The sequence below is a fragment of the Gadus macrocephalus genome, chromosome 7 (genome assembly GCF_031168955.1).
Source record: "Gadus macrocephalus chromosome 7, ASM3116895v1".
NCBI lineage: Eukaryota > Metazoa > Chordata > Actinopteri > Gadiformes > Gadidae > Gadus > Gadus macrocephalus.
In genome coordinates, this window is record NC_082388.1 from 17878586 (window position 1) to 17896719 (window position 18134).

The 18134-nt window shown below is 42.9% G+C and overlaps 2 protein-coding genes across 5 annotated transcripts; both read left to right on the forward strand.

Moving 5' to 3' along the window:
• The first annotated feature begins 1459 nt into the window (after positions 1-1459).
• On the forward strand, positions 1460-8342 carry LOC132461742 (vasodilator-stimulated phosphoprotein-like). Its single transcript, XM_060057066.1, has 12 exons — positions 1460-1620; positions 2143-2314; positions 3753-3933; positions 4397-4725; positions 5917-6032; positions 6178-6226; positions 6311-6353; positions 6655-6697; positions 6829-6906; positions 7258-7330; positions 7487-7544; positions 7890-8342. The coding sequence occupies exons 1-12, from the start codon at positions 1616-1618 to the stop codon at positions 7922-7924; spliced, it is 1182 nt and encodes a 393-aa protein (XP_059913049.1). The 5' UTR covers positions 1460-1615; the 3' UTR covers positions 7925-8342.
• A 763-nt stretch (positions 8343-9105) lies between these two features.
• Positions 9106-17998, forward strand: LOC132461741 (RAC-beta serine/threonine-protein kinase-like). 4 transcript variants are annotated; one of them, XM_060057063.1, is made up of 14 exons: positions 9106-9243; positions 10281-10445; positions 10573-10701; positions 11129-11240; positions 11716-11866; positions 12112-12297; positions 12666-12731; positions 12839-12907; positions 13088-13210; positions 13564-13692; positions 14869-15083; positions 15351-15438; positions 15874-15976; positions 16106-17998. In XM_060057063.1, exons 2-14 carry the CDS (start codon positions 10400-10402, stop codon positions 16183-16185), a joined length of 1497 nt encoding a protein of 498 aa, XP_059913046.1. In that variant the 5' UTR covers positions 9106-9243; positions 10281-10399; the 3' UTR covers positions 16186-17998. The 4 variants fall into 4 exon arrangements, with proteins under 4 accessions (XP_059913046.1, XP_059913045.1, XP_059913047.1 ...); XM_060057062.1 differs by having other exon boundaries at positions 9140-9407; XM_060057064.1 differs by having other exon boundaries at positions 9140-9407; positions 12121-12297.
• Positions 17999-18134: the final 136 nt, after the last annotated feature.

Sequence of the window (18134 nt, forward strand, 5' to 3'; positions counted from 1 at the left end):
TGTGAAATCAGTAGTGCATACCAAATAAGTGAAAACGTCCAATGTCTCTCTTGTCCAAGTCGGCTAAGTGACATCCTATAGCTGACGACAAGTCTCTCACCCTAGCACAGCATCCCAACATATCGGCTACAGTCTGACACAAGTATAGTCCTTCCCAGAAGCTAACCGAAGCACCCTCACCCCCTGTCAGCCCAGCATACACACACAATCACAGACACACACACACACACACACACACACACACACACACACACACACACACACACACACGCACACACGCACACACACACACACACACACACACACACACACACACACACACACACACACACACACACACACACACACACACACACACAAATGCACACGCGCACACACACACACACACACGCACACACGCACACGCATGCACACGCATACACATACACATTGCCATTGAACATGAACATACTGTCTCTGTTGTTCTGTTGGTCTCATTTATAACACATGCCACCTCATGTGTTATAAATGTGGGCCTATAATTATGTTATAAAAAACATAGTGCAATCTTTTCTCTATAGCCATTACTGTTAGATTGAAAACCTGTACAAACAGCTATCTGAAATGTAGGTACAATTAAAGTTTTGTGTTTAGGCTTCGTGAGATAGCCTCGGTACAAATGGGCACAGAGCGACACCAGCGCAAAGATATGCACCTGATAACAAGACTGTGGCATGCACACACGTATGCAAACAAACACAATTATGAACACCCACACACGGGTACGTATATACACACGGGTACATATTAACATGCACACACACACACACACACACACACACACACACACACACACACACACACACACACACACACACACACACACACACACACACACACACACACACACACACACACACACACACACACACACACACACACACACAAAGGTACACTCAAACACTCTGACACAACTAGCCGCAAGGGTACACATAAACACACACAGAAGAAAATGTACATATACACACATACACACACACACACAGACAGGCAAAGACATACAATGCAAAGGAGAAGAGGAAGTGCCATAAAAGCAGCTGGCACCGATTGCCCTGTTAACAGTCTGGAATCAGACACAACGTTCACACAGACATGGAGACGGCTGAACATCAGGGACCTCACAGCAGTACATAACACACTGTAACATCAACACAGTGTAACCGAAACAACGCTCTCATATACACCAAAGTGATAAGTCCAACAAAGAACAACACTACAAATAAAAACAATACGGTAGATATATAATCATATATATCTAGAGAGAGAGAGAGAGAGAGAGAGAGAGAGAGAGAGAGAGAGAGAGAGAGAGACAGAGAGAGAGAGAGAGAGAGAGAGAGAGAGAGAGAGAGAGAGAGAGAGACAGAGAGAGAGAGAGAGAGAGAGAGAGAGAGAGAGAGAGAGAAAGAGGTAGTTTGTTGCATTGAACAGCGAGTGTGGGTAATTCGCTTCGACAGGGAGGAAGAAGGAAGCATTCGATGAGTGTGGTGAAAGCAGCCAGGTTACTGGAGGCTGCTGTGCAACAGGGTGTCAAGACAGGGTGTGCGTGCCGGGTTCGCATACTGGCTGAAAGGGTAACATGGGGTGAGTCTTTCTCTTTTCAAGGATGGTTCTGTCTGGCTCTATAGTAGAATATGATGAATATGAGCACAGATAGGTAGTTTTGCATTCTGACTGATTCACAGACCTTGAACGCCATGATGTAACATGAATAGGAAAGCATTTAGAGACGTGAGTTGTGAGTTGCTATAGTCTAGGTCAGACCATTGCACAGCCTATACAGTAGCCATAGCTTAGATATGTAGATACTATTGTTTGCATTGTTTTGTTTTATTGTTTGTGAAGGGGGTGTGGAACTTAATGGAAATAAGTGCACGCAAATTTACAATAGAGGATCTTCTAAAGTAGTGTGGGTTGGAAGTGAAGAAAAGGCTTGTTCTCGTTTTCAAAGTTTTCAATCGTGGGTGGAGAATTAAGAGTTTCAGAACCTCAGAGACACTCTCACATGCTCCTGTCAAATATCTTCCTCCATCCCTGTCAAATGTGTGGTCCCTCACCTCCACTGACACTGCCTCCCTTTAATACCCCCTGTACCCCCTTCAACAGCGAGACCAGTATTTGCAATGTGAAGGCGACCGTGATGACCTATGACGACGGGTGCAAGCGCTGGGTGACCGTGGGCTCTGACACGGCCGTCCTCAGCCGCGTCCAGATCTACCACAACCCAGACGTAAACACCTTCAGGGTGGTGGGCCGCAAGATGCAGGCCGACCAGGAGGTACTGCTACGCACATAGCCTCGCACACACATATAAACACACGCATGCACGCATGCGTACACACACACATACATACACGTACATACACATTCACATGCATACAGATACAAACAAACACACACATGTACAAACACACGTACACACACACCCACCCACATAAACACACCCACACGCATACTCGCATACACACACACATATGTATACATTGACGCACAAATACACCAACAAACACGCACACACAGCAGTATCGGCCTTCATGGATAGGACTAGGGTGACAAATAAGGCCATTGAGATTTTGTAAGGACCTGCAGAAAATGTGTCTTATGTAGTGACCTCATCTCTCTCTCCCTTGCTGTCTCTCTCTCGCTGCTCGCCTGATTCTTATGTATCTATTCTGGAATACAAACGAATGAGGTGGGACACTGGTAAAAGAGGGTTAACCAAATGGATCATTTCAAATTGTGGCAATGTCCCCAAATTGTGGCAATGTCTGCGCACATACTTACAGACGCACACATGGACACACAAAAACAACCACATGCACGCGCAAATACACAACACAGAGCTATCAATTAAGCTACTTAATGGAGGGAGCTTTCCGTGATGAAACAAGTGCAATAACTGGGGGGGCAATAATGCAATACTATATTTTTTATAATGGGTTTCAAGGTGGGGGTTAGGCCATGTGTTTGGGTGAGGCCATGTTTTGGGTAATGCAATGTGTTTCATGTTTCATGTTTTATGTAAAACCTTTATGTATGTGTCGCCGACGCTCTCTGTTTGCCCAAAGCAAATTTCTCTCGTGAGAGAGACAATAAAATACTTACTTATTTATTTATACATTGAGAATCATTGGTTGAGATTGAAACTGACTTAAGAAAACGGGAAGTGCGTGTCAGCCGCTTAATATAATTATCAGTACAGGTTTCTTCACACCCGGTATAACCTCTTTACAGGAAATGTAAAAAAAAACACAGAGCTATAATCTAATTCTGGCACTACAGTCGCAGACAGTAGCGGCTGTGGTCTAGACTATGTTGTACTCTAGGGAGTTTAGCAGCTTCACACTCTCACACTGACTTTACTGAGAAGAACTTGCTCTGACAGCGAGAACTCTAATAACTAAGCGGTTGTTTCTTTTTAATACAAAGATACTACATATGTCAACATCCACATACTTGAACATCCACATACTTGTGTACTGTAAGTTACAGTACACGTTCGAAACAATGAAACCACCGAAAACAGTTATTCTGCAAGCTGCACAAAGTCACAATAGTTCCGCCTAGTGTTCATATTGTGTACTGCAACACATTTGCCTCAGAAAGATTTTTTAAAAGATTCTGCTCACAGTTAAGTAATTTCTGCGTTATTTTACTAGAACCACTACTCGCAGAATATTTGATTTTTAACACACTCCACATGTTGGTCCTGACAGGTGGTGATCAATTGCGCAATTACCAAGGATATGAAGTACAATCTGGCCTCTGCAAATTTCTTCCAACTGCGGGATTCCCGGCAGTTGTGGGGACTTAACTTTGGCAGTGAGGAAGAGGGCCCACTCTTTTCCAACTCCATCAAATATGCTCTTCAGACTCTGGAGAATGGTAACAACACAGGTAAATGAGACACAAGCTAAATAAGGACGCTGCAATTGATGTCATACATCCTAGGATTAACCCTGAGAATCCTAGATGTACTGTTTAGTGAAAAACAAATGGCCATGACAGCCAACATACTACTACTACAACTACTACTACTGCTAATAATAATAATAATTCTTCTGATAATAATTGTTTTGAATAGATTTAACTTGTATGCCGCATGTGTGTTCACAAAGTGAACACACATCCAAACTCACATTATTTTGTGAACACCTGTGAACAAGCAGGGTGAAATAATTTCATAGGAGTATGTATTAACAAAATATATTGAAATGGAGGGAGGGGAGAGAAGGGAAGAGGTACACAGATGAATGCAAGCTTGAAAAGGTGCGGAACATCATGCCGAAGATGTGCGGATAGAGTCACGTAGAAAGTGATCGATGATCAATAGTGGCCCCAACTCCGCCTTCTCTTATAGGTCCAGTTCAGGGCGGTCAGGGGGCGAGGCCAGTCGCCAGCCCTCCCTCTGCTCCTGCAGCTCCTCCCACCCCACCAGCGCCTCCTGCTCCTCCTCCCAAAGAAGTCGCTCCTTCCTCGGCCGGAGCTCCACCACCACCTCCGGGTCCACCTCCACCCCCAGGACCTCCTCCTGCACCTCCTGCACCTCCCCCACTCGGTGCAGCCCCGTCTGGGCCTAGTCCCAGTGAAGGAGGAGGAGGAGGAGGAGGAGGAGGAGGAGGAGGAGGGTTTGGCGGAGATGATCTGGCAGCGGCTCTAGCAGGGGCCAGACTGCGTAAAGCGCCCAAGGTGAGTGTCAGGGTTAGGGCTGGTAATGACGACGGCACAGGTCAACTTTGTTGATTGTCTGACGAAAACATCAGCTGAAGAGAAGGTTGTAGCGTCTAATCGCTGATAAACGCTGTACCCCCTGCATAACTGAAATCATACTACACTACAAAGATCTCTGACAAATTAAAGTTGTCACGAGACCAAGGGTCTTGCTTTTTCAAATCTTCTTAATGAATTTCCTAAGTCTGTATGAACCAACACGATTACTTTGTTACAAATAATAAAGTGTGAACGTATCTTATTTAACAGTCTAGGAGTTAAAACAGCTATTATGAAATTAGATGAACGCTGAAACTGGTCTGACCTAGGGCTGGGCAATATTGCAAAAATAATTATCACGATTATTTTTTCGATATTGATCGATATCGATATTAATCACGATATATGATTTGATACTGCTGCAGCCTGAAGAAACTAGAGTGTTCATTAGTTAAACCATACTTTTTTGTTTATTACCATATTTGTGATAAGGGAACATTTAATCACATTTGAATATAAACATTTAACTTCACAAACGTGTTTTATCTGCTTCCAACAGAACAATATAAGGTAGCTTGCTTTGTAACCTATTGAAAATAATGTAAATAAAAATAAAAGCTCTAACTTCTTTCACATTAAACTCCTTTGGCAGGGCTTCAGAAAACATCTTAAATCTTGTAGAGGCACAACCAATGCATAAAAAGTAAAAAAGTCGATGAACAAAGGCCCTGGCACATGAACTGAACTTTAATATATAAAATATGAACTACATATTGCTTACGTAAGTGCAAAATGAAAACATTGAAAAACCAGATATTATGCTACATAAAATAATGTGTTTATAACTAAAAGATCTGTGAGTGACTATCACATCAAACTCCTTTGGCAGGGAGGCAACAATCTCAAATGTTTGTAGAGGTTTGTTTCTGCTGTTAGATTTTTATTTAATTTTTTTTACTTTATTTAAAAAAATATATATCTATGTATTTTTTTTTTATATCGAGCATTTATGTCTAATGCTTATCGTCGTAATCGACGTGAGTTTTTATCGCGATTAATAATCGTAATCGAATTATTGCCCAGCCCTAGTTTGACCTGCTTCGAAGGTGGGTCCCACTTCAGGGCACCGCCGGGTGTCAGGGGATAATGGTGTTCTCTCTGTACCTCTAGAAAGAAGAAGACGCCTCCTCCCCATCGAAAGAGGCCCCAGCTTCTGGAGGAGGAGGTGGAGGAGGTGGAGGAGGTGGAGGACTCATGGGAGAGATGAGTGCCATACTTGCCAGACGGTAAGCTTGACAGATGCTAATTACCCCGACAGCAATAAATCATTTTCAACTACTGAATCATGTGTGGCTGGCTGTTATCCCTGTGGGGTGATTGTGCTCAGGGTAGCAGTTCTGCCTTGCACAAAATGACGATTTATTCTGATAGGAGGAAGGTTTCCGATGTTCCTGCAGTTAAAAAGGATGAAACAAGAAATGTAAGTCATATCTCGAAGAAGGATCCTGGTAGTATTATGCCTAAATGTGTAAATGATCCCTGGAACTGTCTGTTCTGTCCATAGGAGGGCTCAGACTCCCAGCCATCTAAACCATCAAAACCAATTGGTGAGCATGTGCCCTTTTCTCAAATGCCCTTTAAAACATTTAAAGACCAGATCACAACAAATTAGTATACAATGTGTCAGGGCTTTACGTTACCACACTAAAGTGAATAAATTGATAAACTGAATCTCCAACATTTGCTATCAGTAACGAAGGAAAAGCCTCCCTGAATTTTTCAGAATACTGTATTATATTTAATATTTTACAAAACAGCTATCCTTCGTCTTTCATACATGCATGGAAAAACGGATACACTGAAAAATCATCCCATTACTGTGTTCCTTCATGTTATTCCAAAACCCAGATAACTTTGTTAAGCCCCAGGGAAAGGCTACCACCTTGCCTCGGTAAGAATGCCAATCCATCCATTATCCATCCGCTATCCATCCATTATTAAACCAAAAAGATCTCTTTGGCGCCTTGAACATCATCTATCATCAATGATCTGGTCTTAAGTGATGTGCTTGTGTCCCAACAGGCCTAAACCTTCGCCCGTGATGCAGAGGGAACCCAGCATTAGCACAACCAGCCCTGCCTCCCCGTTCTCCCAAGCTAGGTGCAGTGGTCCCTCTCTCTCTCTCTCTCTCTCTCTCTCTCTCTCTCTCTCTCTCTCTCTCTCTCTCTCTCTCTCTCTCTCTCTCTCTCTCTCTCTCTCTCTCTCTCTCTCATATAGCACCTCTCACTACTATTTTGGGATCCCACATCATATCTGACGTCAATGAGATATAATCTAATCGGTTGATTAAATGTACTAATCTATACGTATTGGATGAATTGTTGATGGCATTGTTAGTGTAATGTTGCTGATCCTTATTAGCAATGGCAACTCTTATTTCAGCTGGAGAGTGCGGTTTTTCAGTTTCCATTGTTGTTCATCCTGTTTCATGTAATTGTGTCTCTTGAAAAGAATGAAGAACATGACCCAAACAAACCCAGAGAGTCCAACACCCGAAGGGACTAATATGAAACAATTCAAAGAGGTTGGTTTGGGACATTTATAATTCCCCTCTTCATGATATTAATGTTATGATTTGATGAAACTGGGGTCTAACAGGCATAGAGCAGATCTTGGGCTCTTGTTTTCTAATTTTCTAAACACACAAACTGTATGTTACATGTGCTTGTGTTTGTAAAAGGACATCCTCCTGGAGGTGAAGAAAGAGCTTCATAAAGTGAAGGAGGAGATTATCACAGGTGAGTCCAACAGTGTCAATATAAAGGGGTATGGGGTTTGTCAGAATGCAGTATGGGAGATTTGTTGGCGATACTGCGCCATATTGATAGGACTCAAGAGCGTTGTGATCAATAATCAATTAGAATATTCCGTAATCTAGGATAATGAAAACGTTGTTTTGCTCTCATGAAAAATGCTGTGGCATTTTTAAACACGACAATGTCTTCCCATAATGACAAATCGTTTCAAGATGAATTACTTAACAATCACCAACAAAACATTACTACACAATAACATTATAAGTAACATCCAATGAAGCTCTTGACGATGAATAAAAATATATCTTTTTCATACTTGACTTTCAGCATTGATTGAACACTTACAAGGATCAGAAGTCTGAAGAGTTGCAAGAGATGAAAGCAATGAATTCAATGTTTGCCACAGGGTGTATTTTGTCCATTATTCAGTACATGCTTGCGTTGTACGTTGACAATAAAAAGGATCTGAGAAATGTTTGAGAACTTCCTTCATACTTCCTGCAAAGAATATTGTATATGGAGTTCAAATAATTGCTGATAATATCAGTAAAAACATTCGATATTTTTTTGTTGCTGTGAATGTGTCTGTGTGCGTGTTTCGTGTGTATGTTTGGTTGTCTTTGTTTTGGTGTGTTAGGTTTATTAGATCATAAGAATTCCCAGATGTTGAGAAAATGTCTTTAATAAAAAAACAGCATCATCATTGTTGAGAAACAACTTGGGTTGGATTTTATGTAGGCCTACTTCATGACCAATGTTATGTTTCATTACCTTAGCATAGGCCTAACATAAAACGTGTAAAATGTAATGTGTTCTTCGTGTTTATTTTAATGTCTGGTATTTATTCTTACTTTACCTTTCAATTTAGGGGATTTAGCAGACGCTTTTATCCAAAGCCACTTGAAATAAGTAGGCTACTGTTTCTCTTTCTCTTTGTCGGTGAAAGAGAAACAAAAATATATCGCTGTCGTACAGAAAGGATGTTCATAGAACAAGTGCCAAGCACTTACAATTGCTAGGTTAACACATTCCATGTATGCAACAAAGACAGGTAAGATGCTACACGATGCAAGTTCTATTTTTAAGTGCCAGGACGTAGAAATATACAATAAGTGCATAAGAGGGTATTTTTAGGAGGGTAATGGAGGAAAGTTAGGGAGGTGTGGGGTAAAGAGGGAGGCCACGCAGAGTCCAGGTACAATCTGAACACGTGAATCCTGAGTCCCTTGCGGGAGCTGCTGAGCGGCTCTCCAGTCCTGACCTCGGCAGGGAACTCGTTCCGCCTTTGCAGCGCCCAAACAGAGGAGAGGTGTGACTTTGTGCGTCCTTTGCTTACTTTAACGGACATTCTAACATTATCATTGTTGTGACTATCACTAAATCACTGAATGTGTATTGGGAATTCCCCAGTGAATACTTTATGTTAGAAAACTTCCTTGAAGTCGACCTTGATTGTGTCCAAGGATTTACTCAGAAGAAATGGCAAAAGAAAGGCGTTTCTAAATGAAGATATAAACATGTAAGCCCGCCTCGTCCTTACCTGTAGGGGGCGGTGTGGCATGACCGGACACTAACTAACAAATATCAAGAAGAAGAAATCCCATGGTGTTTTCCTTCTTGGGTGGATGGCCTGCTCTGGATTTAGCCTGTCAAAACTGCTCTAAGACAAGAGCAACGTGGGGTAAAGAGAGAGTGCAGTGTTCACATTTTTCCGCTTTGTCATTAAAAGCATAAGCGGATCGTTACTTTGGAGTGTGTTCACCGAAGAGCAGATCGGATAAGTCACTGACTGGCATGTTTCGCTACTAGCAAGCTACCAGCACAGAAAGGCATATGATCGCGAATGTAAGCCATTAATCTCTCTCCATAAACCGACACTTTATTTATAATGCCATGATATTTGCATGTGAAATAAGGGGTCTTTGCTACACCAAATAGAAGGAGTCGTTTAACGATGAGATTATTGTTAATTTGCGTTCAACGTCTTCAATCCACCACAACGTGTTTTTAACTCGGATTGCATTGAGATAAGTGCAAGTATCGTTAAGGATACAGTTCACCAAGTTCAATTTACTGGAACTGCTGTGGTTGAAGAAATGGCACTTATGCTCTAGATTGCGTTTAAAACCAACTATCAACTTGAAAATACTTGGTAAAGTGCGGGTTAACTAAAGTCCACTTGGTTAAAATGCATTCGTGTAAAGGTAACGTTTAGCGGCCTTGCAAAAGGTAAACTATTTCCTTACCTTTTCGTTGTTTGAGACATCTTTATGATGTAACCTTTTAGTTATTTAAAGATCAATGTCCATATCAAGCCGTTACAGTTGCTTTTGTTTGATTCGTGTTGATTTACAAATAAATACTACTAACTTTGGGTTTGTAACCAATAAATATTACCCGCAGAGATGACATATCTGTGAGCTACCCGGACTGCTGAGATAACGCTGGTGAACATTAAACGTGGCCTTGTTTACATGGATGAGATTCCACACCAAAACGACATGTTTTGTTCAGGGTACACTGACAGATTCTTGAAATGTCAAACACAAAACGAAAGTCAGACCATCTGATTCGATATTCATAGTCTGAACACAATTTTGCAAGTTTGACTTGGTGACAATGCTATCATGAGTAATACAAATTGATCAGTGCACAGGTTCTGTTTTTTTAACTGTTGTCGTTTTTTTATTCCCTTGTACAACTTTTGACATTCTGCAGGTGGTGTTTGAACTTGTTGACACTGACTGAGACCTGAAAAGGCAACAACAGAAACCCGTTCTCCCCTCCCCAGTCTCCTTTTGCTGACCCTCTCTGAAAAACAGCATTTTCTTTCCACCATGAATGAAGTCAGAACACTCAAAGAGGGCTGGCTCCTCAAAAGAGGTAAAAACCTGCTTTACTTCAAAATTAGGGCTTCTGCTGCTGAATATACTTTTTTTCAAATGAAAATGTGCATCATTTTGTGTCCTGTAATTAATGTTCCAAAACATTGTTTTTCTGTTGCGTCCAGGAGAGTACATTAAGACGTGGAGGCCCAGGTACTTTATCTTAAAAAGTGATGGCTCCTTCATCGGCTACAAGGAGAAGCCGGATCTGAATGACCAGAGCTCACCACCCCTAAATAACTTCTCAGTTGCAGGTCAGTTTGCAGGCTCTTGTTTTTGTATATTTAAGAAACTATTGACTTGTGGAAGCAGTTTCAAGGATGACCATGCCGGATTGTACTGTAACTAGGAAAATAACTGTTGCTTTCATGGCCAAGTTCCTGTCGTTTTGCGATCAATTGGGTTGCGCATCCCCCATTTCCAAAACCAAGGGCTGTTGGGGACTTTTGAAGCATCACCAAAGAAGCAACTGTGTCCAATAAGCAAAGGGGACCGTCCAATTACCGTACCTTAAAAAATGCTAATTCTGTATCTATAAATAATGATAATGAGCAACGGGTCATGTGTTAATCAGAGAACATTCTCATATACTAAGATAACTCGCAGTAACTCAAAGATATCGTGGCATGTATTAATGTAAAATGTAGAATATCTTAACAACATTCCCTTTCCCCGCAACAGAATGCCAGTTAATGAAGACTGAAAGACCCCGGCCCAACACATTTGTTATCCGTTGCCTACAGTGGACCACCTTCATTGAGCGAACCTTTCACGTGGACACCAATGATGAGAGGTAAACAGGAGCTCTACACACATGACGATATGGTCATGTCTGATCAACTATTATAGCTATAACACCTAATATGAATGGAAAACAAACTGACAGCCATGCAATCATCCAATGTAAAAGTAAGTCTTCCAATGTGGTCACCCCTGCTTAATAATTCATCGACTCACTTTATTGTAAGACATTAAAAGAGAATTAGAGTGAATCAGCGTCCAATGAATGGCATGCATATCTTTCTAATGAACCAATATATGTATGATGGTATAAATAAGGGTCTTTGTTTGCAAAAACCGCTGGGTAAATCCATTATTGTACTAGTATAATTAAAATTCTGGTTGATGGTAGCTCTCCTTATCCTGTTTGCTCTGTCAAATAAAACGGTCCTAGATAACTTTTAATAACAGCAGGTACTACAGATGACATCGTGAACTAAAGGAACAAATTAACTCATTGATTTCTCTCACCTCCCCCACTCCTCCAGAGAGGAGTGGATGAGGGCCATCCAGGCGGTGGCCAACGGGCTGAAGATGCGTGAGGAGGAGGACGAGGAGCCCATGGACCTATTTGGCTCGCCCAGCGAGTGTAGCCTGGAGGAGATGGAGGTGGCTATGTCCAAGAGCCGCACCAAAACGGTGAGAACCAGAGAGACAGACAGACAGACAGACAGACAGACAGAGAGAGAAAGACACGGTTGCGGTCAACTTGTTGTGTGGGGATTTTAGGGTCTCACCTAAAACTCATCTTAACACTTTTTTTTTTAATTGAGTGCAATGGAAGGAATGTTGTCGGACCCTGTGTGCAGTTGCATGCAGTTGGATTGTAAAAAGAAAAGGGATGTCTCCTATCCATCTAAAGTTCCAGTGTATCATTGTGTAAGGTAATAAAGAAGAAAGAAGCTGAATCGGCTCTTTCTGCCCTCACTCCCTCCCAGAACATGAGTGACTTTGAATACCTTAAGCTCCTGGGCAAGGGGACCTTCGGCAAGGTGATTCTAGTCAAAGAAAAGTCCACCGGCGTCCACTACGCCATGAAGATCCTCCGCAAAGAGGTCATCATTGCCAAGGTAAATGATTTAGTTATAGCAAACACTTAATCCAAAGACACTTGGATAGAACTGTGTAATTTATTATTTTATATCATATTCAGAATTAATTTCTGGAATATTATATTCAAATGCCTTCATTTTCATCTTCAATATATTACATACACTTGCCCCAGTTACTAATGTCTAGATTATTTGAGTTCAGCTAGGAATCTACAAAGATTTCTCATATCGTGTGTGTGTGTGTGTGTGTGTGTGTGTGTGTGTGTGTGTGTGTGTGTGTGTGTGTGTGTGTGTGTGTGTGTGTGTGTGTGTGTGTGTGTGTGTGTGTGTGTGTGTGTGTGTGTGTGTGTGTGTGTGTGTGTGTGTGTGTGTGTGTGTGCGCGCAGGATGAGGTGGCGCACACGGTTACAGAGAGCAGAGTGTTGCAGAACATGAGACACCCTTTCCTCACGGTGAGTCCAGCATAGCGAACCTCTGTTCAAGGCCTTATTCTGCTCTCGATAACAAAGTTTGTTGACGATGTATTCTTATTGTTCCATTTACCCCCCTCCTTCCCCAGACGTTGAAATATGCTTTCCAAACGCACGATCGGCTTTGCTTTGTGATGGAATATGCCAACGGAGGAGAGGTGACTACATGCACACGCACACTCCCTCACGCACGCACACGTGCCGAATACATGAATTGATTCATACGTGAAAATCGACAGATGACTCATCATGAGAACCATAAGGGTCTCACCCTCCCCCTAATGTTTCCTTACGCCTCCCTCCCTCTTTGCTCTCCTGCACTTATTGCAATTTTTAAGCTCTTCTTCCACTTGTCGCGAGAGCGGGTGTTCACGGAAGACCGGGCGCGCTTCTACGGCGCCGAGATCGTGTCAGCGCTGAAGTACCTCCACTCACGTGACGTGGTGTACCGGGATCTGAAGGTGAGAGGCAGAAACTTGCGTCTGCTTTTGTCCTGGCCGCTCTATAAGGCTCTGTCTCCAGCCCCACATAGGCTGGGTTTTCTGGGTGTAGGCTGTGGTTTATTTATAGGACAACATTTCAGACACAGGTGTTAGTCCCAATTTCTTGTGATCGGAACAGTGTCGATTGTTGTAAAATAGAGAGCAACGTGGGGTTAAAAAAATAATAATAAACCCGTATCGGACTAGGTGTGAAAGACATCTGTGAAAATGTGAACCAATTTCGCAGATCGGGTGTAAAGACGGTGTACACAACTCCCACCCTTCAAGTGTTTTATCTAATCATTTCGTTATTTGTGGAATTTCCCTCTCAGCTGGAGAACCTCATGCTCGACAAGGACGGCCACGTAAAGATCACAGACTTCGGCCTGTGCAAGGAGGGCATCACTCCGGACGCCACCATGAAGACCTTCTGTGGAACCCCCGAGTACCTAGCGCCCGAGGTGAGTGTGTTTTAAAGATCTCCTATTAAACTACTGTTCTGGTCTTAATTTCTTATTGATGACTCCTATAGAGCAACCTCACACGAATCACAACACAAAAAAACTATCTGGGCGATTTCAGTATTCTCTGTCAACACTCGGCTTCGTCCTTCTCCGCCCCCTCGCCCCCCTCCTGCCAACCCCACTCCGTTGTGATTGGTTACCTTCCGGAAGAGCATGTTGCAAACATTACCATGCATGGGAAATCCAGATTGTTCTACGTTGATAAATCCTGGAAATTTGTGAATGGCGACCGGCGTCCCTAGTGTTTAGCGCTCTGCACAGCCACCCCAGACGGTCTGCAGGGAATACGTCTAAATGCATGTACGTCATTATTTGAAACTGTAGTAAGGTTAAACATGACTATAAATCATTATAACAACGTTTATAGGTCATAAAAGTCGAAAAAGCATAATAGGTGCTCTTTAAGGACTCGCATACTCACACGACCATTTTCTGTGATGCCACGTTGCGCAACTATGAGGGCACGCCGCAGACTACTACGGTCGCGTTGCGCAATACTGCGGCTGGGTTAATAGACATGAGTTGACGTGACGGAAAACTCCAGAGGTTTGCTGTAGACCAACAAAGAGTTGAAACCATTTGTTTTTGGAGAACTTCCTGATTGCAGAGTTACATTTGTTGAATTGAGTCCAAGTGACACTTGGAGTTGGATGTTTGTATCAAGAGCTTTTGCTAATATGCTCTTGTGGGGTTGAGTGAATTGAAAGGTGAAAGCTGCGTCAAACATAGAGGATCTGACTTGACACAAACAAATACCAAGGAGAGTGGGGAAACTTTCCACTAGGATTTATCTTTGGGCTTGGAGCGTCAGTTCTTGATGGCAACATCGGCAGCATTTCCCTCACTTATTGAAATGTGTATTCGTTATCAACACTTTACAATGTTATTTTTCTTATGACCTAATTCCGTTTCAACCATCTTAGCCTACACTAGTAAAGATGTGTTTGGACATGGCCACTCCTAAACCAACAATCCCACCTCTCTGCAGAAGGCGAATTTACCACGCATATGTTTATTGATTTTTGCTTCACGATAAGGGGGCTTAACTGCGGTCGACCCCAACTGATTCACGGTGGGCGTTGTTAAACCAAATCTCCACCCTCCGCCCCACAGGTGCTGGAGGACAACGACTACGGCCGGGCGGTGGACTGGTGGGGCCTGGGCGTGGTCATGTACGAGATGATGTGTGGCCGGCTGCCCTTCTACAACCAGGACCACGAGCGCCTCTTCGAGCTCATCCTGATGGAGGAGATCCGCTTCCCCAAGAACCTGGCCCCCGAGGCCAAGGCCCTGCTGGCAGGCCTGCTGAAGAAGGACCCCAAGCAGAGGTATGGCTCTCGGCGGGGGCCCCCCTGTCCATCACACATTTTTCTTTTCTCGATTATAAGTTATAGGATTTTATTGATTTATATTCTAGAAATCCCGATAGATCGTGTGTGTGTGTGTGTGTGTGTGTGTGTGTGTGTGTGTGTGTGTGTGTGTGTGTGTGTGTGTGTGTGTGTGTGTGTGTGTGTGTGTGTGTGTGTGTGTGTGTGTGTGTGTGTGTGTGTGTGTCCGATGAGTTCCTGAATAAAAATGTTTTTCTTGATTGACAGGTTAGGGGGTGGTCCTAATGATGCCAAAGAAGTTATGGGCCATGCCTTCTTCGCGTCCATAAACTGGCAGGATGTAATCGACAAAAAAGTAAGAAATTCTTAAAATATGCAGTCATGTAAAATATCCGCTGAGGCAAATTTTTGTTGGACAGATGCTTGAACCATTAATATCTCTATTTGATCAAATCCTAATAACATACAAATATGGTCATCTATTAATATCATTGTATGAACCTTAGTATTATTTTATCAACGGCATTAATCAAAAATGAATAACACTTAATTTAACTTTGTTAAACCCTGTGATATTTATCTTTCTCGTCTGGACATTTGTCATTAAAAGCCACGTGGTATTTATTTTTTAAGTCTGACGGGCCTAAGAAAGGTTAATGATGAACTTAGATTTTCTCGGGTAGCTCAATGTACTGTAAAGTGTTGTTAGGTAAGGCCACACTAAGTCATGTGTGAAGGGGGGGTCTTTGAATCCCACCTCTAACACGGACCTCTGCCTCCTGCTCTGCAGCTCACCCCGCTGTTCAAGCCCCAGGTCACGTCCGAGACGGACACCCGATACTTCGACGACGAGTTCACCGCACAGACCATCACACTGACACCCCCCGACAAGTGTACGTGTGCTACCCACTGTCCTCTTGACTGGTGGTTCATTAGGAGGGCGGGGGGGGGGGGCGGGTCATCGCTGTAGGGACCTGAAGTCTCCTGTGCGTACTCACCCTCGCTCCTTTTTGTTTCCACAGATAACAGTCTGGACTGCGAAGACACCAGCAATCAAGCGCATTTCCCACAGTTCTCCTATTCTGCCAGCATAAGAGAGTGATAGCATCTCAACCCCCTACATACAAACACACACACACACACACACACACACACACACGCACACGCACACTCCCACACACACACGGAAACACACACACACACACACACACACACGGAAACACACACACACGGAAACACATGTAGGAGAAACGCAAGGTGACTGTCTGCTGACCTCGGTGTCCAATCAAAAGAAAAAAAGGATCTATAACAAAAAAAAAGGAACAGAAAAGAAAGTGCCTGAAACCTGGCAGCCATATTGTTTTGATATACTGTAAAAAAAAAAAACACACAAAAAAAACAGACGTCAACAACTCAGTCGTCCACACTACAGACCAGCCTGCTAGCATGTTGGCTGGACTGTATCAAACTGGACCCTTCAGTACCTCACTATGTCATCTGCACAAGTATACACACACACACACACACACACACACACACACACACACACACACACACACACACACACACACATATATATAAGAAAATAGATATACAATCAGGTCTACCATATATCTATGTTTGGGTGGCCTCTATTATAAACTGCTGCTGCTTTTTCTTTCGGTTTCTCCCACCCCCCTTTTCTTGACGGTAACACCAAGCCGTATATTTTCAGTAGCTTCTTTTATATCCCCCCTCTGTTCTTGCCTTCTTAATGTCATGGTCTTATACGAAGCCATGCAGATATCGCAATGACTCTTCAAGTGCTCTTTCCTGGAAGCGCCGGCGTCCCCCGGCGGTGAAGGTGTGGGTTGTCCACGAGGGAGGGCGGGACCGAGGAGTGTAGCATTTAGAGAATGTGTTTCTTTTTCTCCCTTTATGGTTGGCTATGGGAGTGAGATTCTACTTCTCCTTATTTTTCTTTATATTCAGAGAACACTTTGGCATGAAATCCATACTGAATGTCATCGCTTGATTTGAGAGAAAAAAAAGAAGCACATAAGGCAGCAACGTGTGTGTGTGTGTGTGTGTGTGTGTGTGTGTGTGTGTGTGTGTGTGTGTGTGTGTGTGTGTGTGTGTGTGTGTGTGTGTGTGTGTGTGTGTGTGTGTGTGTGTGTGTGTGTGTGTGTGTGTGTGTGTGTGTGTGTGTGCGCGCGCGATTGTATACATTAATGGATATCACGTGGTGCCCGGCCCAAGTCCGGTCCGAGAAACGACAAGAGGAATTAAAGCTCTCACATTGGGAAACAGACAGAAGATGGTGGGCGATTGTGAAGACGTATCACAGTGCAGAATCGTCAGGAAGGGGTGGGAATGGGCGCGTCCTTTTTTTTTTTTTTTTTTTTACCTTATGCAATATCAACTTTAAAACATGTATTATCGTTTGATCTCGTCTACGAATGTGATCTCTTTAATCTATCGACGGCCAACGCTACATAGCAAAAGAGTGCTGGGGAATTGGGGGATAATTGCTGAATGCACAAGATGTATATGTTTTTGTTTTGTTTATTTCAGTTTATTTGCAATGCAAGGTGTCTAATTCTACCTTCTTTTTTTTTCTTTCATCAGTGAAAAATACACAGCTGCCATTTTTTAAAGGAGAGGGGGTCAGTAAGCACTTAGTTACTCAACGTAGACCTCAGTTTCTCTCGTACAGACCGTGACTTCCCCCCCCTGCTATGCCAACGCCAAGTGTAGCGAAGCATTTATGAATTGAAATCGACCCAGAGCATCTTAAGCCTTAACGGACAGCACTTTAAGAACCAGCTTTCTGAGTATTAGGAGCATAATGTGACATTTTCCAAGGCTGCAAAAAAAAAAAAAAGACAAAACAAATGAATTGGGTTATATAACGTGCCAGATGGTGATTTCATAATCGACAATCGGATCGGTATTCAGGAGTGCAGGCTTTCAAAGCGTTGGAAGTTTTCACGTTTGGTGTTTGATGCTGAGCTCATCTGTCAGGGGTCATCTAAAGACCTAGCTGTATAGTTTGCCTGATGGGACGGTGTT